Below are 23667 nucleotides of genomic sequence, written 5' to 3'. Positions count from 1 at the left end.
AGAGCACCAGGTGGTAGCCGGCTAGTGACAGTGACTAAGTTCAGGGTAGAGCACCAGGTGGTAGCCGGCTAGTGACAGTGACTAAGTTCAGGGTAGAGCACCAGGTGGTAGCCGGCTAGTGACAGTGACTAAGTTCAGGGTAGAGCACCAGGTGGTAGCCGGCTAGTGACAGTGACTACGTTCAGGGTAGAGCACCAGGTGGTAGCCGGCTAGTGACAGTGACTAAGTTCAGGGTAGAGCACCAGGTGGTAGCCGGCTAGTGACAGTGACTACGTTCAGGGTAGAGCACCAGGTGGTAGCCGGCTAGTGACAGTGACTACGTTCAGGGTAGAGCACCAGGTGGTAGCCGGCTAGTGACAGTGACTACGTTCAGGGTAGAGCACCAGGTGGTAGCCGGCTAGTGACAGTGACTACGTTCAGGGTAGAGCACCAGGTGGTAGCCGGCTAGTGACAGTGACTACGTTCAGGGTAGAGCACCAGGTGGTAGCCGGCTAGTGACAGTGACTAAGTTCAGGGTAGAGCACCAGGTGGTAGCTGGCTAGTGACAGTGACTAAGTTCAGGGTAGAGCACCAGGTGGTAGCCGGCTAGTGACAGTGACTACGTTCAGGGTAGAGCACCAGGTGGTAGCCGGCTAGTGACAGTGACTACGTTCAGGGTAGAGCACCAGGTGGTGGCCGGCTAGTGACAGTGACTACGTTCAGGGTAGACCACCAGGTGGTGGCCGGTAGGGACAGTGACTAAGTTCACCAGGTGGTGGCCGGCTAGTGACAGTGACTACGTTCAGGGTAGAGCACCAGGTGGTGGCCGGCTAGTGACAGTGACTACGTTCAGGGTAGAGCACCAGGTGGTGGCCGGCTAGGGACAGTGACTAAGTTCAGGGTAGGGTACCGGGTGGAGGCTGGCTAGTGACAGTGACTAAGTTCAGGGCAGGGTACTGGGTGGAGGCCGGCTAGTGATGTCTATTTAACAGTCTGATGGCCTTGAGATAGAAGCTGTTTTTTCGTCTCTCGGTCCCAGCTTTGATGCACTTGTACTGACCTCGCCTTCTGGATGGTCGCGGGGTGAACAGGCATTGGCTCAGGTTGTTGATGTCCATGATTACCTTTTTTGGCCTTCCTGTGACATTAGGTGCTGTAGGTGTCCTGGAGGGCAGTGTGCCCGCTGGTGATTCGTTGGGCAGAACGCACCACCGTCTAGAGAGCCCTGTGGTTGCTGCCGGTGCAGTTGTCATACCAGGCGGTGATACAGCCTGACAGGATGCTCTCAATTGTGCATCTGTAAAAGTTTGTGAGGGTCTTAGGGGCCAATACACATTTCTTCAGCCTCCTGAGGTTGAAGAGGCATCTCTGTGTGGGTGGACCATTTCAGATTGTCAGTGATGTGTACGCCGAGGAACTTGAAGCTTTTCACTTTCTCCATTGCGGTCCCGTCAATGTGGGTAGGGGGCGTCTCCTGTAGGGTAGGGGGCGTCTGCTGTCTCCTGTAGTCCACGATCATCTCCTTTGTTGTGTTGACGTTGAGTGAGAGGTTGTTTTCCTGACACCACACTCCGAGTGCCCTCACCTCTTCCCTGCAGGTTGTCTTGTCATTGTTGGTAATCAGGCCTACAACTGTTGGGTCGTCTACAAACTTCATGATTGAGTTGGAGGCTTGCGTGGCCACCCAGTCATGGGTGAACAGGGAGTACAGTAGGGGGCTGAGCACGCACCCTTGTGGTGCCCATGTGTTGAGGATCAGCATAGTGGAGGTGTTGTTTCCTACCTTCACCACCTGGGGTCCAAGACATAGTTGGACTGGGCGGGGTACAGACCCAGGTTCCCGAGCTTAATGATGAGCTTGGAGGGTTATGGTGTTGAAGGCTGTTCTGTAGTCAATGAACAGCATTCTTCCTCTTGTCCAGGTGAGATGGCGATTGTATCGTCTGTGGAACTATTGTGGCGGTTTGCAAACTGAAGTGGGTGTAGGGCAGGTGTGGGCATACCTTTTGGCTCGAGGGCCACATCGGGATTTTGTAATTCAACTGAGGGATGCATTTTTTGGGCAACCAATTGTTTGTTCAAATCAATTTGCGGGGGCTTCCCGAGTGGCGCAGCGGTCTAAGGCACTGCATCGCAGTGCTTGAGGCGTCACTACAGACCTGTGGCTGTGTCACAGCTGGCCGTGACTGGGAGACCCCCGAGACTGCACACAATGGGCCCAGCGTCGTCTGGGTTAGGAGAGGGTTTGGCGGGCCGAAATTTCCTTGTCCCGTCGCGCTCTAGCGACTCCTGTGGCAGGCCAGGTGCATGTACGCTGACACGGTCGCCAGGCGTACGGTGTTTCCTCTGACACATTGGCGCGACTGGCTTCTGGGTTAAGCGGGCATTGTGTCAAGAAGCAGTGCGGCCTGGTTGGGTCGTGTTTCGGGGGACGCACGGCTCTCGACCTTTGCCTCTCCTGAGTCCGTACGGGAGTTGCAGTTGAGGGAACAAGACTGTAACTACCAATTGGATACCATGAAATTGGGGAGATAAAAATGGGTAAAATGTCTCGTTGAAGTGCCCGACGGGCCAGTTATGGCCCACAGGCCGTGCTTTGCCCCCCTTTGGTCTAGGGTGTCAGGTAAGGTAGAGGTGATATGATCCTTGACTAGTCTCTCAAAGCACTTCATGATGACAGAAGTGAGTGCTTCTGGGTGATAGTCATTTAGTTAAGTTACCTTCGCTTTCTTGGGTACATGAACAATGGTGGCCATCTTGAAGCAAGTGGGGACAGCAGACTGGGATAGGGAGAGATTGAATACGTCCGTAAACACTTCACCCAGCTGGATGTTGGGTTGACGTCTGGGCCAACAGCCTTGCAAGGGTTAACATGCTTAAATGTCTTACATCGGTCACGGTGAACGAGAGCCCACGGTACTCGGGTTCAGCCTGCTTCCGTGGCACTGTGTTATTGTCAAAGCAGGTGAAGAAGGTGTTTATCTTGTCCGGGAGCAAGACATCGGTGTCAGCGACGTGGCCAGTTTTGCCACTGTAATCCGTGATTGTCTGTAGACCCTGCCACATACGTCTTGTGTCTGAGTCGTTGAATTTCATCTCCACTTTGTCTCTGTACTGACAGCGTGTTGGATTGCCTTACGGAGGACATAACTGGACTGTCTGTGTTCAACCATATTCCCAGCCCCCTTGCCTTGGTTAAACGCGGTGGTTCGTGATTTCAGTTTTTCACAACTGCTGGCAACTATTGACCCCAGTGTTCAGGGTCAACGTAGCGGATGTGTTGTTACCTACTCTCACCGCCTGGGTGCGGCCCGTCAGGAAGTCCAGGATCCAGTTGTAGAGGAATGTGTTCAGTCCCATGGTCAACCCTGATAGACTTCTGGTTTTTAGATGTTTAAAATTGCATTCCAGAAGTTTCTATTTCTGTCATATTGTCTGCTAAGCGCTGGTTTACAGCACTTTCATATTATATTGTGTGATTCATCCTTTATTTAACCCAGAAAGACTCTTGAGATGAGAAACGTGTTGAAATAGCTGTATCAACTATGTTGTATGTCCGATGCTGGGTTTTCCAGCATCCCCTCTCTCTATAACTCAATTCTAACTCATTTATATTACTCATTCTACGCCACTCGTATGTCAAATAGCGTTTTGAAGCCTTTTGTTTTTCCTTCCAGCATCCCCTGAGCTCCCCGGCAGGAGGAGCGCCCGCTCCAGGCCCAATGTGCCCAGGAAGGAGGAGGTAGTGGAGTCTCTGCCCTCCCTGAACACAGAGGTGTGGAGCTGGGGCCGGGGGCAGGAGGGACAGCTGGGCCACGGAGACCAGCTACCCAGGCTCCAGCCGCTGTGTATCAAGAGCCTGAATGGAGAGGAGGTAGTGAAGGTAGTGGCAGGAACACACCACTCTCTGGCCCTTTCTGCACAGTGTCAGGTAAAAACACAGTCCCCATCACACTCACAGTTCCCTTATCCTATCGCCTCATCCCATCGCCTAATCCCATCGCCTTATCCTATCGCTTTATCCTATTGCCAAGTCATTAGCCATTTTAGCATTGTATTTATTTGATTGCCTCTCTTCTTTTGAATTTAGAGGAGAGACTGTTAAGAAGTTGTTATGGTGTGAGCAAATGTAGCGCAACGTAGCTAATATTGTAGCGTCCTATAAATGGAGAGACTGGTGTGTAATATAACCAGGCTCTATCACCCCAGGTGTTTTCGTGGGGCAGCAACAGATCCGGCCAGTTGGGACACATGAACAGCCCCACTACCATGCCTCAACAGGCCAAGGTACTCTACCTACATTTACCTACTTTGGAGGGCATATGTTCTTGTCTTTAGTTCTTCCTGGTTATGCTGCGCTGCTGGTCTAGCCTGCTGGTCTAGCCTGCTGGTCTGGTGGTCTGGTCTGGTGGTCTAGCCTGCTGGTCTGGTGGTCTAGGCTGGTGGTCTAGGCTGCTGGTCTGGTGGTCTAGCCTGCTGGTCTGGTGGTCTAGCCTGCTGGTCTGGTGGTCTAGCCTGCAGGTCTGGTGGTCTGGTCTAGCCTGCTGGTCTGGTGGTCTAGGCCTGCTGGTCTGGTGGTCTAGCCTGCTGGTCTGGTGGTCTAGCCTGCAGGTCTGGTGGTCTAGCCTGTTGGTCTAGCCTGCTGGTCTGGTGGTCTAGCCTGCTGGTCTGGTGGCTAGCCTGCTGGTCTGGTGGTCTAGCCTGCTGGTCTGGTGGTCTAGCCTGCAGGTCTGGTGGTCTAGCCTGGTGGTCTAGCCTGCTGGTCTGGTGGTCTAGCCTGCTGGTCTGGTGGTCTAGGCCTGGTCAGGTCTGGGTGGTCTAGCCTGTTGGTCTAGCCTGCTGGTCTGGTGGTCTAGCCTGCTGGTCTGGTGGTCTAGGCTGCTGGTCTGGTGGTAGCCTGTTGGTAGCCTGCTGGTCTGGTGGTCTAGCCTGTTGGTCTAGCCTGCTGGTCTGGTGGTCTAGCCTGCTGGTCTGGTGGTCTAGCCTGCTGGTCTGGTGGTCTAGCCTGTTGGTCTAGCCTGCTGGTCTGGTGGTCTAGCCTGCTGGTCTGGCTGCTGGGTGGTCTAGCCTGCTGGTCTGGTGGTCTAGCCTGTTGGTCTAGCCTGCTGGTCTGGTGGTCTAGCCTGCTGGTCTGGTGGTCTAGCCTAGCCTGTTGGTCTAGCCTGCTGGTCTGGTGGTCTAGCCTGCTGGTCTGGTGGTCTAGGCTGCTGGTCTGGTGGTCTAGCCTGCTGGTCTGGTGGCCTCTGGTAGCCTGGTCTGGTGGTCTAGCCTGGTCTGGTCTAGGCTGCTGGTCTAGCCTGCTGGTCTGGTGGTCTAGCCTGTTGGTCTAGCCTGCAGGTCTGGTGGTCTAGCCTGTTGGTCTAGCCTGCTGGTCTGGTGGTTTAGCCTGCAGGTCTGGTGGTCTAGCCTGTTGGTCTAGCCTGCTGGTCTGGTGGTCTAGCCTGCAGGTCTGGTGGTCTAGCCTGTTGGTCTAGCCTGCTGGTCTGGTGGTCTAGCCTGTTGGTCTAGCCTGCTGGTCTGGTGGTCTAGCCTGCAGGTCTGGTGGTCTAGCCTGTTGGTCTAGCCTGCTGGTCTGGTGGTCTAGCCTGCTGGTCTGGTGGTCTAGCCTGCAGGTCTGGTGGTCTAGCCTGTTGGTCTAGCCTGCTGGTCTGGTGGTCTAGCCTGCTGGTCTGGTGGTCTAGCCTGCAGTTCTAGCTTAGTGGTCCCAGATCTGTTATCTGCTGCAAAGCCAATTCCTACGGTTGTTGTCATCATTATATTTGGCCTGTCAACAACCATAGGAGTTGGCTTCACAGCAGAAACAGATCTGGGCCCACTACTGATACTGTTGCCAGCAGGTCCCTCACACTCTGACATCTCACAGGGGGGGGGCAAATCACACTCAGATGTCAGAGGGTCTGTTTGTGTGGGACCTGGTGGCAGGGCAGAGCCACAGTGTGTTCCTTGCTGATCTTTGTGTGTGTGTGTTTTGACCTCCTCTCAGATGTCAAAGGGTCTGCGTGTGTGGGACCTGGCAGCTGGGCAGAGCCACAGTGTTTTCCTGGCTGATGGTGACTGCTGCCAGCCCATCCTCTGTTACAGCGGTCAACAGGTCAGTATGTCCCCTGCTACAGAGGTCAACAGGTCAGTATGTCCCCTGCTACAGAGGTCAACAGGTCAGTATGTCCCCTGCTACAGAGGTCAACAGGTCAGTATGTCCCCTGCTACAGAGGTCAACAGGTCAGTATGTCCCCTGCTACAGAGGTCAACAGGTCAGTATGTCCCCTGCTACAGAGGTCAACAGGTCAGTATGTCCCCTGCTACAGAGGTCAACAGGTCAGTATGTCCCCTGCTACAGAGGTCAACAGGTCAGTATGTCCCCTGCTACAGAGGTCAACAGGTCAGTATGTCCCCTGCTACAGAGGTCAACAGGTCAGTATGTCCCCTGCTACAGAGGTCAACAGGTCAGTATGTCCCCTGCTACAGAGGTCAACAGGTCAGTATGTCCCCTGCTACAGAGGTCAACAGGTCAGTATGTCCCCTGCTACAGAGGTCAACAGGTCAGTATGTCCCCTGCTACAGAGGTCAACAGGTCAGTATGTCCCCTGCTACAGAGGTCAACAGGTCAGTATGTCCCCTGCTACAGAGGTCAACAGGTCAGTATGTCCCCTGCTACAGAGGTCAACAGGTCAGTATGTCCCCTGCTACAGAGGTCAACAGGTCAGTATGTCCCCTGCTACAGAGGTCAACAGGTCAGTATGTCCCCTGCTACAGAGGTCAACAGGTCAGTATGTCCCCTGCTACAGAGGTCAACAGGTCAGTATGTCCCCTGCTACAGAGGTCAACAGGTCAGTATGTCCCCTGCTACAGAGGTCAACAGGTCAGTATGTCCCCTGCTACAGAGGTCAACAGGTCAGTATGTCCTGTAAAGCCCAGTTCAGATACAGTAGACGTGACACAATGTTCGTAATGAGTTCGTTCTACAACAGTTTGCTTCGTCTGAACGATGTAGTTTTACAATGTCTCACGTCGGCTGTTGAAGTTTCCAAAATACAGTATTACATTTGAGTAATTTTGCAGACTTACAGGAGCAATTAGAAATAAGTGCCCTGCTCAGTACATCGACATTTTTTTCACCTAGGCGGTCCGGGGTTTTGAACCAGCGATCATTCGGTTTTTGGCCCAACACTCTTAAACACTATGCTATCTGCCGCCCTTTATCAAATCTTGACCGAAGACTTACGGCGAGACGGGTCCCTTTGGCCAATCAGAGAACAGCGCGCTGACGTTCTGTGTTCAGCCAAGCAGCTAGCTTGCTAGCTTGCCTAGCGGACACCTAGCTAGCTGTATAGCTGCAGTAGTAGCTAGCCAAGCGGACACCTAGCTAGCTGTATAGCTGCAGTAGTAGCTAGCCAAGCTGACACCTAGCTAGCTGTATAGCTGCAGTAGTTTTTCAGCCTAGGCGGACACCTAGCTAGCTGTATTGCTGCAGTAGTAGCTAGCCAAGCGGACACTTAAAGCTAGCTGTATAGCTGCAGTAGTTTATCAAAGCGGACACCTAGCTAGCTGTATAGCTGCAGTAGTAGCTAGCCAAGCGGACACCTAGCTAGCTGTATTGCTGCAGTAGTAGCTAGCCAAGCGGACACCTAGCTAGCTGTATAGCTGCAGTAGTAGCTAGCCAAGCGGACACCTAGCTAGCTGTATAGCTGCAGTAGTAGCTAGCCAAGCGGACACCTAGCTAGCTGTATAGCTGCAGTAGTAGCTAGCCAAGCGGACACCTAGCTAGCTGTATAGCTGCAGTAGTAGCTAGCCAAGCGGACACCTAGCTAGCTGTATAGCTGCAGTAGTAGCTAGCCAAGCGGACACCTAGCTAGCTGTATAGCTGCAGTAGTAGCTAGCCAAGCGGACACCTAGCTAGCTGTATAGCTGCAGTAGTAGCTAGCCAAGCGGACACCTAGCTAGCTGTATAGCTGCAGTAGTAGCTAGCCAAGCGGACACCTAGCTAGCTGTATAGCTGCAGTAGTAGCTAGCCAAGCGGACACCTAGCTAGCTGTATTGCTGCAGTAGTAGCTAGCCTAGCGGACACCTAGCTAGCTGTATAGCTGCAGTAGTAGCTAGCCAAGCGGACACCTAGCTAGCTGTATAGCTGCAGTAGTAGCTAGCCTAGCGGACACCTAGCTAGCTGTATAGCTGCAGTAGTAGCTAGCCAAGCGGACACCTAGCTAGCTGTATTGCTGCAGTAGTAGCTAGCCTAGCGGACACCTAGCTAGCTGTATTGCTGCAGTAGTAGCTAGCCTAGCGGACACCTAGCTAGCTGTATAGCTGCAGTAGTAGCTAGCCAAGCGGACACCTAGCTAGCTGTATAGCTGCAGTAGTAGCTAGCCAAGCGGACACCTAGCTAGCTGTATAGCTGCAGTAGTAGCTAGCCAAGCGGACACCTAGCTAGCTGTATAGCTGCAGTAGTAGCTAGCCAAGCGGACACCTAGCTAGCTGTATAGCTGCAGTAGTAGCTAGCCTAGCGGACACCTAGCTAGCTGTATTGCTGCAGTAGTAGCTAGCCAAGCGGACACCTAGCTAGCTGTATAGCTGCAGTAGTAGCTAGCCTAGCGGACACCTAGCTAGCTGTATTGCTGCAGTAGTAGCTAGCCTAGCGGACACCTAGCTAGCTGTATAGCTGCAGTAGTAGCTAGCCTGGCGGACACCTAGCTAGCTGTATAGCTGCAGTAGTAGCTCTTCTTAGCGGACACCTAGCTAGCTGTATAGCTGCAGTAGTAGCTAGCCACGGACACCTAGCTGCTGTATAGCTGCAGTAGTAGCTAGCCAAGCGGACACCTAGCTAGCTGTATAGCTGTAGTAGCTAGCCAAGCGGACACCTAGCTAGCTGTATTGCTGCAGTAGTAGCTAGCCAAGCGGACACCTAGCAGCTGTATAGCTGCAGTAGTAGCTAGCCAAGCGGACACCTAGCTAGCTGTATAGCTGCAGTAGTAGCTAGCCAAGCGGACACCTAGCTAGCTGTATAGCTGCAGTAGTAGCTAGCCTAGCTTGCTGATATTTCACTACAAAGTGCATGTATCCAGTTTGCTACAACATAGATAGCTTTGTTTCAAACTGTCGTCACGTCATTCTAAACTGGAAACGGTCTCAACTGCACAGCTGGTCTTCTTACTCTGGGCTCCTGAGTGGCGCAGCGGTCTAAGACACTGCATCTCAGTGATAGAGGCGTCACTACAGACACCCTGGTTCGATTCCAGGCTGTATCACAACCGGGCCATAATTGGGAGTCCCATAGGGTGGTGCACAATTGGCCGAGCGTCGTCCAGGTTTGGCCGTGGTAGGCCGTCATTGTAAAAAATAATTTGTTCTTAACTGACTTACCTAGTGAAATAAAGGTTAAATAAATAAAATAAAACTAAGTTAATGTGAATGCCTGGTCTTTAGTCAGCTGTTCTACAATCCCAAATTCTAAAACGGGATAGTTTTGTCTCGTCTTATGTTGGCTAATGTATCTGAACCGGACTTTACATGTGTTGTATACTGTATAAGTTATGTGTTGTGTCTTGTGATGCTAAATACACTGAGTGTACAAAACATTAGGAGCATCTTCCTAATATTGAGTTAGGAAGGTGTTCAGAACAGCCTCAATTCGTCGGGGTCATGGACTCTACAAGGTGTTGAAAGCAGGGATGCTGGCCCATGTTGACTCTACAAGGTGGTGAAAGCGTTCCACAGGGATGCTGGTCCATGTTGACTCTACAAGGTGGTGAAAGCGTTCCACAGGGATGCTGGTCCATGTTGACTCTACAAGGTGGTGAAAGCGTTCCACAGGGATGCTGGCCCATGTTGACTCTACAAGGTGTTGAAAGCAGGGATGCTGGCCCATGTTGACTCTACAAGGTGTCCAAAGCGTTCCACAGGGATGCTGGTCCATGTGGACTCTACAAGGTGTTGAAAGCAGGGATGCTGGCCCATGTTGACTCTACAAGGTGTTGAAAGCGTTCCACAGGGATGCTGGTCCATACTGACTCCAACGCTTCCCACAGTTGTGTCAAGTTGGCTGGATGTCCTTTGAATGGTGGATCATTCTTGATACACACGGGAAACTGTCGAGCGTAAAGATATATTTTTTAAACATGTTACCCAACTTGTCACTGTTTATATTGTGAGAACTTATAGATTGTTTCATTTCTGTATTTCTTCGGTTTATGTTACTGTACATGTAGAGTCATTTTTCAGTATCTGCTGATTCAATAGGTTTCTGGACAAGTCTCTTCCCCTTCTGCTGTGTGTGTGTGTGTGTGTGTGTGTGTGTGTGTGTGTGTGTGTGTGTGTGTGTTTTTGTATAGTCAGTGAATGTATGACAGGAATGCCTTTATAGTTGAACAAATTTCCCTATGGAACAATAAAGTATTAATGAATTAATTCAGGTGATGGAGACCACACCTGAGAACCACATACCTGGGACAGGGTCAACTGAGAGCTCTCCGTCTAGAACTGACACGTACACCCTCAGACCTGTCCTACTGCCCTTCTGTGTGAATGTGAGTCGAACTTAATACCTCTCTATAATATGTAGAAAGAACGTTTTAACCCAAACGCACTTCGGCCCAGCTTGAACGAAAGGGTGCTCGACTGAGGAACTGAGTAAAATCCCACAACATTCCTTTACCCCAGAACACTTCGACAGGTGACTATCCAGGAGAATGGAAAAAGAGCACTCTGTTTAGATACTGTCTGTTAATTTCCCCTGTTAATAAATTAATCACATCTGTTCGGAAACAGAGTGCTACTTTTTCTTGATTTTATAATTTATTATAACTTATTAAACATACCAGTAACTTGTCCCCTGAGACTTGGCTGTAGACTCCTACCAGTAACTTGTCCCCTGAGACTTGGCTGTAGACTCCTACCAGTAACTTGTCCCCTGAGACTTGGCTGTAGACTCCTACCAGTAACTTGTCCCCTGAGACTTGGCTGTAGACTCCTACCAGTAACTTGTCCCCTGAGACTTGGCTGTAGACTCCTACCAGTAACTTGTCCCCTGAGACTTGGCTGTAGACTCGTAGGCTAACTCCGTAAGAGCCTACAGTCATGTATCTGGGCAATATCATAACAAGCCACATAAAATATTGCTCTTTAATGTGTTGGTGTCTTCCCGTCTAGATGGGCTACATCAGCAGTGTGTATGGCGGAGGACAGTCCTGTCTAGCCCAGGCTGACCTCAACGTGATGGGGTTCATCTCTGCTCTTCACGAGCTGGCTGCAGCAGACAGGAAGTATTACTGCAGGCTCAGAGACGTCAACAAGCGGGTGGTCAGCCCTCTACTGAGGAAAGGTGAGGCAAAAGACAAACGAAAAGTGAAAGACTAAAGTTACATACATGGGATGCTTCAGAATGTCTGGAATAGAAAAGGCAGAAATAACACAATTCAATAAACATTTGCAGCCAGTCATCCAAAACACAGCCCTATGCAGTCGTTTAATTCCTATAGAAGGTGGCAAAGGCTGAGGATGTGTGTTCAACATACAGTGGGGCAAAAAACGTATTTAGTCAGCCACCATTTGTGCAAGTTCTCCCACTTAAAAAGATGAGAGAGGCCTGTAATTTTTTTCATAGGTACACTTCAACAATTCAGTTATTATAGGACTATTTCCCTCTATACAATTTGTATTTCATTAACCTTTGACTATTGGATGTACTTATAGGAACTTTAGTATTGCCAGTGTAACAGTATAGCCTCCGTAAGCAGCGTTACCCATGCAGAGCTAGGGAAACAACCACCCAAAGGCTCAGTGCGAGTGACGTTTGAAATGCTATTAGCGCGCGCTACTAGACATTTCACTGCGGTCACACCAGCCTCATCTCGGGAGTTGATAGGTTTGAAGTCATAAACAGCGCAATGCTTGACACACAACGAAGAGCTGCTGGCAAAACACACGAAGGTGCTGTTTGAATGAATGTTTACGCGCCTGCTTCTGCCTACCACCGCTCAGTCAGATACTTGTATGCTTGTATGCTCAGTCAGATTATATGCAACACAGGACACGCTAGATAATATCAACCATGTGTAGTTAACTAGTGATTATGATTGATTGTTTTTTATAAGATAAGTTTAATGCTAGCTAGGAACTTACCTTGGCTTACTGCATTCGCGTAACAGGCAGTCTCCTTGTGGAGTGCAACGAGAGAGAGGCAGGTCGTTATTGCGGTGGACTAGTTAACTGTAAGGTTGCAAGATTGGATCCCCCGAGCTGACAAGGTGAAAATCTGTCTTTCTGCCCCTGAACAGGCAGTTAACCCACCGTTCCTAGGCCGTCATTGAAAATAAGAATGTGTTCTTAACTGACTTGTCTAGTTAAATAAAGATTAAATAAAGGTGTAAAAAAATATATTAAAAAAAAATGGAAAATCGGCGCCCAAAAATACCGATTTCCGATTGTTATGAAAATTTGAAATCGGCCCTAATTAATCGGCTATTCCGATTAATCGGTCAACCTCTAGTTTACACATATCACATGTATATACTGTATTTTTTACCATCTACTGCACCTTGCCTATGCCTCTCGGTCCATCGCTCATCCATATATTTATATGTACATATTCTCATTCACCCCTTTAGATGTGTGTGTATTAGGTAGTTGTTGTGGAATTGTTAAAGTACTTGTTAGATATTACTGCACTGTCAGAACTAGAAGCACAAGCATTTCGCTACACTCACATTAACATCTGCTAACCATGTGTATGTGACCAATAAAAATTGATTTGATTTTGAATAAACTGGATGGTCTCCGTTTGAGACTATCCTACCAACTTGACATCAAAACCTGTGATATCTTATGTTTCACCGAGTCGTGGCTGAACAACGACATGGATAATATACAGTTGGTTTTCCCTAACCCTAACCCATACAGTTGGCTGGGTTTTCCGTGCATCGGCAGGACAGAACAGCTATGTCCGGCAAGAGGAGAGGTGGAGGTGTGTTTCAATTTGTCAATAACAGCTGATGCGCAATGTCTAATATTAAGGTCATCTCAAGGTCTTGCTCGCCTGAGTTAGAGAAACATCCGCACTGAGCTAAAGGCTAGAGCTGCCTCTTTCAAGGAGCGGGACACTAATATGGACGCTTATAAGAAATCTCGCTATGCCCTCAGACGAACTATCAAACAGGAAAAACTACAATACAGGACTAAGTTTGAATCCTACTACACCGGCTCTGACAGTCGTCGGATGTGGCAGAGCTTGCAAACGGTTAATTACTACAAAGGGAAACTCAGCCGTGAGCTGCCCAGTGATGCGAGCCTACCAGACGGGCTAAATGCCTTTTTATGTTTGCTTCAAGGCAAGCAACACTGAAGCATGCATGAGAGCACCAGCTGTTCTGAACAACTGTGTGATCACGCTCTCTGTAGCCGATGTGAGCAAGATCTTTAAACAGGTCAACATTCACAAGGCCGTAGGGCCAGACGGACTACCAGGACGTGTACTCAGAGCATGCTCGGACCAACTGGCAAGTATCTTCACTGACATTTTCAACCTCTCCCTGACCGAGTCTTTAATACTTACATGTTTCAAGCAGACAACCATAATCCCTGAAAGAGAAGGTAACCTGCCTAAATAGCAAAAACATCTGCCACATTGATACTCAACATGGGGGCCCCTCAGGGGTGCGTGCTTAGGCCCCTCCTGTACTCCCTGTTCACCCACGACTGCATGGCCAAGCATGACTCCAACACCATCATTAAGCCTGCTGACGATACAATGGTGGTAGACCTGATCACCAACAATGATGAGACCTGGCAGTGTGGTACCAGGAAAACAACATCTCCGTCAACGTGATCAAGACAAAGGAGATGATTGTGGACTACAGGATGAAGAGGACGAGCACACCTCCATTCTCATTAACGGGGCTGCAGTGGAGCAGGTTGAGAGCTTCAAGTTCCTGGGTGTCCACATCACCAACAAACTAGAATGGTCCGAACACACCAAGACAGTCGTGAAGAGGGCACGACAAAACCTATTCCCCCTCAGGAGATTGAAAAGATGTGGCATTGGTCCTCAGATCTTCAAAAGGTTCTACAGCTGCACCAGTGAACTGGTTGCATCACCACCTGGTATGGCAACTGCTCAGCATCCGACCGCAGGGCACTACAGAGGGTAGTGCGTACGGCCCAGTACATCACTGGGGCCAAGTTTCCTGCCATCCAGGACCTCTATACCAGGCGGTGTCAGGTGTCACCACCTCTTTATTGTGTTATTTAAACGTTTTTACTTTATTTTATTTAGTAAATATTTTCTTAACTCTATTTTCTTAACTGCATTGTTGGTTAAGAGCTTGTAAGTTTCACGGTCTACACCTGTTTTATTCGGCATATGTGACAAATAACATTTGATTTGATTTGACTGCACACTGCCCTTTCCCAGCTGGACTAGAGGAATACTTTTGTAAGAATGTTGTTCATGGACTAAAGCACAGCCTTCAACACCCTCCATGCTCATCACTAAGCTTCCTGACGGGTCTACCCCAGGTGGTGAATGTCTTCACTGACATTCCCTGTGTTGTATGCAACAACACCTCCGCCACACTTGTCCTCAACACAGGGGCCCCACAGGGGTGCATGCCCAGCCCCCTCCTATACTCCCTGTTCACCCATGACTGTGTGGCCACGCACGTCTCCAACTCAATCATTAAGTTTTCTGATGACACAACAGTGGTAAAGAGTGTGGTGGACTGATCGCAATCAATCAAATGTATTTATAAAGCCCTTTATACATCAGCCAATATCACAAAGTGCTGTACAGAAACCCAGCCTAAAACTCCAAATAGCAAGCAATGCAGGTGTAGAAGCACGGTGGCTAGGACAAACTCCATATAAGGCAGGAAACTACAAAGAAACCTAGAGAGAAACCAGGCTATGAGGGGTGGCCAGTCCTCTTCTGGCTGTGCTGGGTGGTGATTAGAAACCTAGAGAGGAACCAGGCTATGAGGGGTGGCCAGTCCTCTTCTGGCTGATCTATGTGTTGTAGAGAGGGTGGTGGATTGATCTGTGTACTCTCTGTGTCTCCTCTAGAGTCTGTGTGCACGGTGTTGGGCCAGACGTCCAGCCTGCTGTTCCAGTCCCTGGCTAGTAGCTACAGCAGGCTCTGTCACCTGACAGGACAACACTCCGTCTCCCTTACAGCCTTCCTCCATACTGACCGGGACGTCAAGGGACTGGTCATCCTGAAACACGCTAACACCTTCCTGGACATGTATAAAGAGCAAGTACACAATTACTAGGCTAAGATGTCTGTTTTAGTGTTTCTTTTGTAGTAGTCACACTGTCAAATGGCCTCCCCCTGAGTGTTCCCTTCTCCTCCTCCTCCTGAGTGTTCCCTTCTCCTCCTCCTCCTGAGTGTTCCCTTCTCCTCCTCCTCCTGAGTGTTCCCTTCTCCTCCTCCTCCTGAGTGTTCCCTTCTCTTCCTCCTCCTGAGTGTTCCCTTCTCCTCCTCCTCCTGAGTGTTCCCTTCTCCTCCTCCTCCTGAGTGTTCCCTTCTCCTCCTCCTCCTGAGTGTTCCCTTCTCCTCCTCCTCCTGAGTGTTCCCTTCTCCTCCTCCTCCTGAGTGTTCCCTTCTCCTCCTCCTCCTGAGTGTTCCCTTCTCCTCCTCCTCCTGAGTGTTCCCCCTCCTCCTCCTCCTCCTGAGTGTTCCCTCTCCTCCTCCTCCTGAGTGTTCCCTTCTCCTCCTCCTGAGTGTTCCCTGAGTGTTTCCTCCTCCTCCTGAGTGTTCCCTTCTCCTCCTCCTCCTCCTGAGTGTTCCCTTCTCCTCCTCCTCCTCCTGAGTGTTCCCTTCTCCTCCTCCTCCTCCTGAGTGTTCCCTTCTCCTCCTCCTCCTCCTGAGTGTTCCCTTCTCCTCCTCCTCCTCCTCCTGAGTGTTCCCTCCTCCTCCTCCTCCTCCTCCTCCTGAGTGTTCCCTTCTCCTCCTCCTCCTGAGTGTTCCCTTCTCCTCCTCCTCCTCCTCCTGAGTGTTCCCTTCTCCTCCTCCTCCTCCTGAGTGTTCCCTTCTCCTCCTCCTCCTCCTGAGTGTTCCCCTCCTCCTCCTCCTCCTGAGTGTTCCCTCCTGAGTGTTCCCTCCTCTCCTCCTCCTCCTCCTGAGTGTTCCCTTCTCCTCCTCCTCCTCCTGAGTGTTCCCTTCTCCTCCTCCTCCTCCTGAGTGTTCCCTTCTCCTCCTCCTCCTCCTGAGTGTTCCCTTCTCCTCCTCCTCCTCCTGAGTGTTCCCTTCCTCCTCCCTCCTCCTCCTCCTGAGTGTTCTCCTCCTCCTCCTCCTCCTCCTCCTGAGTGTTCCTCCTCCTCCTGAGTGTTCCTCCTCCTCCTCCTCCTGAGTGTTCCCTTCTCCTCCTCCTCCTCCTGAGTGTTCCCTTCCTCCTCCTCCTCCTCCTGAGTGTTCCCTTCTCCTCCTCCTCCTGAGTGTTCCCTTCTCCTCCTCCTCCTCCTGAGTGTTCCCTTCTCCTCCTCCTCCTCCTGAGTGTTCCCCTCTCCTCCTCCTCCTCCTGAGTGTTCCCTTCTCCTCCTCCTGAGTGTTCCCTTCTCCTCCTCCTGAGTGTTCCCTTCTCCTCCTCCTGAGTGTTCCCTTCTCCTCCTCCTGAGTGTTCCCCTCTCCTCCTCCTGAGTGTTCCCTTCTCCTCCTCCTGAGTGTTCCCTTCTCCTCCTCCTGAGTGTTCCCCTCCTCCTCCTCCTGAGTGTTCCCTTCTCCTCCTCCTGAGTGTTCCCTTCCTCCTCCTCCTGAGTGTTCCCTTCTCCTCCCTCCTGAGTGTTCCCTTCTCCTCCTCCTGAGTGTTCCCTTCTCCTCCTCCTGAGTGTTCCCTTCTCCTCCTCCTGAGTGTTCCCTTCTCCTCCTCCTGAGTGTTCCCTTCTCCTCCTCCTGAGTGTGTTCCCCTTCTCCTCCTCCTGAGTGTTCCCTTCTCCTCCTCCTGAGTGTTCCCTTCTCCTCCTCCTGAGTGTTCCCTTCTCCTCCTCCTGAGTGTTCCCTTCTCCTCCTCCTGAGTGTTCCCTTCTCCTCCTCCTCCTCCTGAGTGTTCCCTTCTCCTCCTCCTGCGTCTGCTCACCATCTGTTTTCTCTCTCTCTCTCTCTGCAGGTACTGTTGCTCAGTGGGTAATTTCCTGGTTATGGGGGGATTCCAAGCCCTCATGAAGCCCTCTGTGTAAGTCCTTCTATTTTACCTTATCCCAGTTACACTATCTTTTGTGTAAACTCTTACTGTCTATTGTACTGTACATCACCCCAGTTACATTAACCATATTGACTTCCTCATCGCTAACCATATTGACTTCCTCATCGCTAACCATATTGACTTCCTCATCGCTAACCATATTGACTTCCTCATCGCTAACCACATTGACTTCCTCATCGCTAACCACATTGACTTCCTCATTGCTAATCACATTGACTTCCTCATCGCTAACCACATTGACTTCCTCATCGCTAACCACATTGACTTCCTCATCGCTAACCATATTGACTTCCTCATCGCTAACCATATTGACTTCCTCATCGCTAACCACATTGACTTCCTCATCGCTAACCATATTGACTTCCTCATCGCTAACCACATTGACTTCCTCATCGCTAACCACATTTTTACCTTATCCCAGTTACTACTATCTCTTTGTATTAACTCTGTACATGTTCATTAACCACATTGACCTCATCGCTAACCACATTGACTTCCTCATCGCTAACCACATTGACTTCCTCATCGCTAACCACATTGACTTCCTCATCGCTAATCACATTGACTTCCTCATCGCTAACCACATTGACTTCCTCATCGCTAATCACATTGACTTCCTCATCGCTAACCACATTGACTTCCTCATCGCTAACTGTGTATTGATCAGGTAGAAACTCTCTACTTCTCTTAAAGAATGCATTGCAATGTGCAGCAGTGGTGAGAGAAATTTGTCTTGGTGTTGAGCAAGAGTGTAACGACAAGATAACGTGGTAATGTGACTCTACCTAGACAGTAGAGGACAGCTAGCCAACCAATGTATTTCTCCCAACGATTCCCATCTGGATGCATCCAATACAGGTGTTACAGTTATGTGGGAAAGAGTCACTGTTTACAAAAATAATATTAACAAATAGTAATATGCAATTTAGCAGATGGTTTTTATCCAAACCCACTTATTGTCATGTGGTCCCTGGAATCAAACCCACAATGCTGCCGGTAGCAAGCACCATGCTCTACCAACTGACCTGTAGAGGACCGTGAGGTTCACGGATGTTCCACAGAGTCCCATACAGGTATGTTAGCCATTGGGCGTATGGAGACCTGGTCCCCCACCTCCAGCTGTAGAGTGACTGCATTAGCTCCGTTGGCAGCTCTATCACCGCTAGACTGGTGATCGGAGGAACGGATTGGTGATCGGACTGGTGATCGGAGGAACGGACTGGTGATCGGACTGGTGATCGGAGGAACGGACTGGTGATCGGAGGAACGGACTGGTGATCAGTGGAACTTACTGGTGATCAGTGGAACTGACTGGTGATCGGAGGAACTGATCTAGGGTTTAGGCCATTCCCCCCAGAAATGTCCAGGAAATTGCAGGTGCCTTGGTGGAAGAGTGGGTTAACATCTCACTGCAAGAACTGGCAAATCTGGTGCAGTCCATGAGGAGGAGATGCACGGCAGTACTTAATGCAGCTGGTGGCCACACCAGATACTGACTGTTACTTTTGATATTGACCCTGCCTTTGTTCAGGGACACATTATTCAATTTCTGTTAGTCACATGTCTGTGGAATTTGTTCAGTTTATGTCTCAGTTGTTGAATCTTGTTATGTTCATAGAAATATTTACACATGTTAAGTTTGCTGAATATAAACTCAGTGAGAGGACGTTTATTATAATTTTTTTAGCTGAGTTTATATTCATAGTACATTCACATTCCTGATACAACTCCCCTTGATGTCCTCTCCAGGGAGTGTTTTGGTAAGAAGTTTGAGGTTTTGCGACAGCTGTCAGAGTCCAGTGAAGACAAGGTTCCTCTGTTGGACCTGTTGGTGTTGCTGTTCTACTCTCCTATGCAACACATCCACGAGTACGCCAGGCTGCTGCTCAAACTGGCCACCTGTTTCGATGTGGTACGTACCTTCCATCTATCAGTACTTCCAACAGGTTCTGAAGTCTTTGTGGAATGTTGTCACTATATATTTGCTTCTCTTCTCTTCTCTTTTCTTCTCAATCAATCAGTCAATCAATCAATCAATCAATCAATCAATCAATCACATTTAAAGCCTTTCTCCTGGTAATCTCAGAGTACAGTGGAATACCAGAGGCTGCAGGAGGGCTGCTCCAAGTATGAGGCACTGTCTCTCAGCCTGGGGAGGAAGAGGAAGGAGGCAGAGACAACGAACCAATTCTGGAGGACATATTCTGGGAAAACTACTGTGAGTAGAGTGGTCCTGTTACTGATGTTACAGAACCATAGACATTTTGTTGTGGCTCCATTTAAATATCAAAAGTTATTGAGCCATCTCCAGTACTGTACTGGAAGAGCACTGATTGATTTTCAATGAGACTTGGGCGTATGATGATGCAAGACTATAGAACCGTAGACATGTTATTGGTGAACTATCACGAAATATTGAACGATTAAAAAACAAATATATATATTATTTAACCTTTATTTAACTAGGCAAGTCAGTTAAGAACAGATTCTTATTTACAATGACGGCCTAGGAACAGTGGGTTAACTGCCTTGTTCAGGGGCAGAACGACAGATTTGACCTTGTCAGCTCAGGGATTCGATCCAGCAACCGTTTGGTTACAGGCCCAGCACTCTAACCACTAGGCTACCTGCCTCCTCTAACCACTAGGCTACCTGCCTCCTCTAACCACTAGGCTACCTGCCTCCTCTAACCACTAGGCTACCTGCCTCCTCTAACCACTAGGCTACCTGCCTCCTCTAACCACTAGGCTACCTGCCTCCTCTAACCACTAGGCTACCTGCCTCTTCTAACCACTAGGCTACCTGCCTCCTCTAACCACTAGGCTACCTGCCTCCTCTAACCACTAGGCTACCTGCCTCCTCTAACCACTAGGCTACCTGCCTCCTCTAACCACTAGGCTACCTGCCTCCTCTAACCACTAGGCTACCTGCCTCCTCTAACCACTAGGCTACCTGCTTCCTCTACCCACTAGGCTACCCGCCTCCTCTAACCACTAGGCTACCTGCCTCCTCTACCCACTAGGCTACCTGCCTCCTCTAACCACTAGGCTACCTGCCTCCCTCCTCTAACCACTAGGCTACCTGCCTCCCTCCTCTAACCACTAGGCTACCCGCCTCCTCTAACCACTAGGCTACCTACCTGCCTCTAACCACTAGGCTACCTACCTGCCTCGAACCACTAGGCTACCTGCCTCCTCTAACCACTAGGCTACCTGCCTCCTCTAACCACTAGGCTACCTGCCTCCTCTAACCACTAGGCTACCTGCCTCCTCTAACCACTAGGCTACCTGCCTCCTCTAACCACTAGATCTCACTAGTTATCCTGTCTGTAGATCTCACTAGTTATCCTGTCTGTAGATCTCACTAGTTATCCTGTCTGTAGATCTCACTAGTTATCCTGTCTGTAGATCTCACTAGTTATCCTGTCTGTAGATCTCACTAGTTATCCTGTCTGTAGATCTCACTAGTTATCCTGTCTGTAGATCTCACTAGTTATCCTGTCTGTAGATCCCACTAGTTATCCTGTCTGTAGATCCCACTAGTTATCCTGTCTGTAGATCCCACTAGTTATCCTGTCTACTATAGTTCCCACTAGTTATCCTGTCTGTAGATCTCACTAGTTATCCTGTCTGTAGATCTCACTAGTTTTCCTGTCTGTAGATCTCACTAGTTATCCTGTCTGTAGATCCCACTAGTTATCCTGTCTGTAGATCCCACTAGTTATCCTGTCTGTAGATCTCACTAGTTATCCTGTCTGTAGATCTCACTAGTTATCCTGTCTAGATATCACTAGTTATCCTGTCTGTAGATCTCACCAGTTATCCTGTCTGTAGATCTCACCAGTTATCCTGTCTGTAGATCCCACTAGTTATTCTGTCTATAGATCCCACTAGTTATCCTGTCTGTAGTAGATCCCACTAGTTATCCTGTCTGTAGATCTCACTAGTTATCCTGTCTGTAGATCTCACTAGTTATCCTGTCTAGATCTCACTAGTTATCCTGTTTATAGATCCCACTAGTTATCCTGTCTGTAGATCCCACTAGTTACCCTGTCTGTAGATCTCACTAGTTATCCTGTCTATAGATCCCACTAGTTATCCTGTCTGTAGATCTCACTAGTTATCCTGTCTATAGATCCCACTAGTTATCCTGTCTGTAGATCTCACTAGTTATCCTGTCTGTAGATCTCACTAGTTATCCTGTCTATAGATCTAATACTGTTAGCCTCATCTCAGATGTGTTTATACTGTGTTAGGTCCTGCTTGTCTGCAGGATTTCCTTCAGAAGCCCCAGGCTGCTGTGTAGAGAATAAGTTACTCTCTAAATACAGTAGTACTCTGCTCTGCTCCCAGGATGTCCTCCGTAATCCCCAGCGCAGGCTGGTGTATGAGAGTAGCAACAAGAGCCTGACCCTCCAGAACGCCGGGAGGTTCTCTGTTAACTGGTTCATCCTGTTCAACGACGCTCTGATTCATGCACAGGTAAGAGTCTATGGGAACCATAATCTCTAAACAGTAGGCACACATCAACATCGATAAGGCTAGTGAAGGGCTGGGTAGCACACGTTTATCTCAACTCTGAATCAGGCATTTAAGGCCTTAGCAGACTAATCTGTTACAATCACGTCACACTGTGCGATGTTACCAGATTAAAATATTGATATCAACCTGGCCAGATTGTACGCATTCTACGATTGGCTTGCGAGGCTACGTCAGTCGACGTAGGCTACATCGAGGGCAGCAGTGTGATCTGAGCCGGCATAGGCTACATCGACTGTAGAGGTTTGATCTGAGCCGACATAGGCTGCATCGACTGTAGAGGTCTGATCTGAGCCGACGTGGGCTACATCGACTGTAGAGGTCTGATCTGAGCCGACATAGGCTGCATCGACTGTAGAGGTTTGATCTGAGCCGACGTAGGCTACATCGACTGTCGAGGTTTGATCTGAGCCGGCGTAGGCTACATCGACTGTAGAGGTTTGATCTGAGCCGACATAGGCTGCATCGACTGTAGAGGTCTGATCTGAGCCGGCGTGGGCTACATCGACTGTAGAGGTCTGATCTGAGCCGACATAGGCTGCATCGACTGTAGAGGTTTGATCTGAGCCGACGTAGGCTACATCGACTGTCGAGGTTTGATCTGAGCCGGCGTAGGCTACATCGACTGTCGAGGTTTGATCTGAGCCGGCGTAGGCTACATCGACTGTCGAGGTTTGATCTGAGCCGGCGTAGGCTACATCGACTGTCGAGGTTTGATCTGAGCCGGCGTAGGCTACATCGACTGTCGAGGTTTATCTGAGGGTGTCTAAAGAGGGAAGTGAGTTCGGAAAAAACTGAAAGTATGCATCTTAGAAATAGTTTTCACGTAGAAAACTATTGAACTATTGAAACCAGTGAAAGAGTTGGTAAGGAACTATTGAAACCAGTGAAAGAGTTGGTAAGGAACTATTGAAACCAGTGAAAGAGTTGGTAAGGAACTATTGAAACCAGTGAAAGAGTTGGTAAGGAACTATTGAAACCAGTGAAAGAGTTGGTAAGGAACTATTGAAACCAGTGAAAGAGTTGGTAAGGAACTATTGAAACCAGTGAAAGAGTTGGTAAGGGACTATTGAAACCAGTGAAAGAGTTGGTAAGGGACTATTGAAACCAGTGAAAGAGTTGGTAAGGGACTATTGAAACCAGTGAAAGAGTTGGTAAGGGACTATTGAAACCAGTGAAAGAGTTGGTAAGGGACTATTGAAACCAGTGAAAGAGTTGGTAAGGGACTATTGAAACCAGTGAAAGAGTTGGTAAGGAACTATTGAAACCAGTGAAAGAGTTGGTAAGGAACTATTGAAACCAGTGAAAGAGTTGGTAAGGAACTATTGAAACCAGTGAAAGAGTTGGTAAGGGACTATTGAAACCAGTGAAAGAGTTGGTAAGGAACTATTGAAACCAATGAAAGAGTTGGTAAGGAACCATTGAAACCAATGAAAGAGTTGGTAAGGAACCATTGAAACCAGTGAAAGAGTTGGTAAGATTTGATTCTATAAGGCTGATATTGTGTCTTTATTCCATCAGGGTACCATCCCTTCTAAGAGCTTTGTAAGTATACACTGTGTGCTGTCTTGGGATTGAACCTGTCCTCTCCTGGTATTGTATCTCCTGGGTTCTTATGGCTTGGCTTGATAAAGCTTGTCATCCATTTTCCAAGCTACTGAAGGGGCTGTCCTTGGCTGCCTGTATGTCTGTTTTGGGTGTGATTGTGGAACAATGGCCTGGGTTAGGAGATTTGCACCAGGCTTTGTCCTCCTGTTGTATTTACACAGCACAGAGCCTTATCAGCAGTGACTTACAGTACAACTTACCCTGTTGCAACCTGGCTATAACATTGCAACACTGTCCTTTGAGAAGGTCCTTTTCAATGAACACTGTTGTCCTTTATTCTGGTTTGTTGACAGTTGATGAACCGCCTATGTTGGAGCTGCTATAGGCTACTGCTCTCTCTGTTGGAGCTGTGGTGACTG

The 23667-nt window shown here is 49.2% G+C and overlaps 1 protein-coding gene across 1 annotated transcript in view; it reads left to right on the top strand.

The window, feature by feature from the left end:
- Positions 1-23667, top strand: part of als2a (alsin Rho guanine nucleotide exchange factor ALS2 a) — a 79097-nt gene that overhangs the window by 12550 nt on the left and 42880 nt on the right. The window contains exons 7-17 of the mRNA XM_042306817.1: positions 3657-3910; positions 4189-4266; positions 5963-6070; positions 10383-10496; positions 11119-11290; positions 15025-15214; positions 17067-17132; positions 18912-19074; positions 19249-19380; positions 21515-21643; positions 23222-23245. Of these exons, the coding sequence (XP_042162751.1) occupies positions 3657-3910; positions 4189-4266; positions 5963-6070; positions 10383-10496; positions 11119-11290; positions 15025-15214; positions 17067-17132; positions 18912-19074; positions 19249-19380; positions 21515-21643; positions 23222-23245 (1430 nt within the window). The remainder of the gene's footprint in view (positions 1-3656; positions 3911-4188; positions 4267-5962; positions 6071-10382; positions 10497-11118; positions 11291-15024; positions 15215-17066; positions 17133-18911; positions 19075-19248; positions 19381-21514; positions 21644-23221; positions 23246-23667) is intronic.

This window comes from Oncorhynchus tshawytscha, linkage group LG26 (genome assembly GCF_018296145.1).
Source record: "Oncorhynchus tshawytscha isolate Ot180627B linkage group LG26, Otsh_v2.0, whole genome shotgun sequence".
NCBI lineage: Eukaryota > Metazoa > Chordata > Actinopteri > Salmoniformes > Salmonidae > Oncorhynchus > Oncorhynchus tshawytscha.
This window is presented reverse-complemented; position numbering and strand designations above follow the sequence as displayed.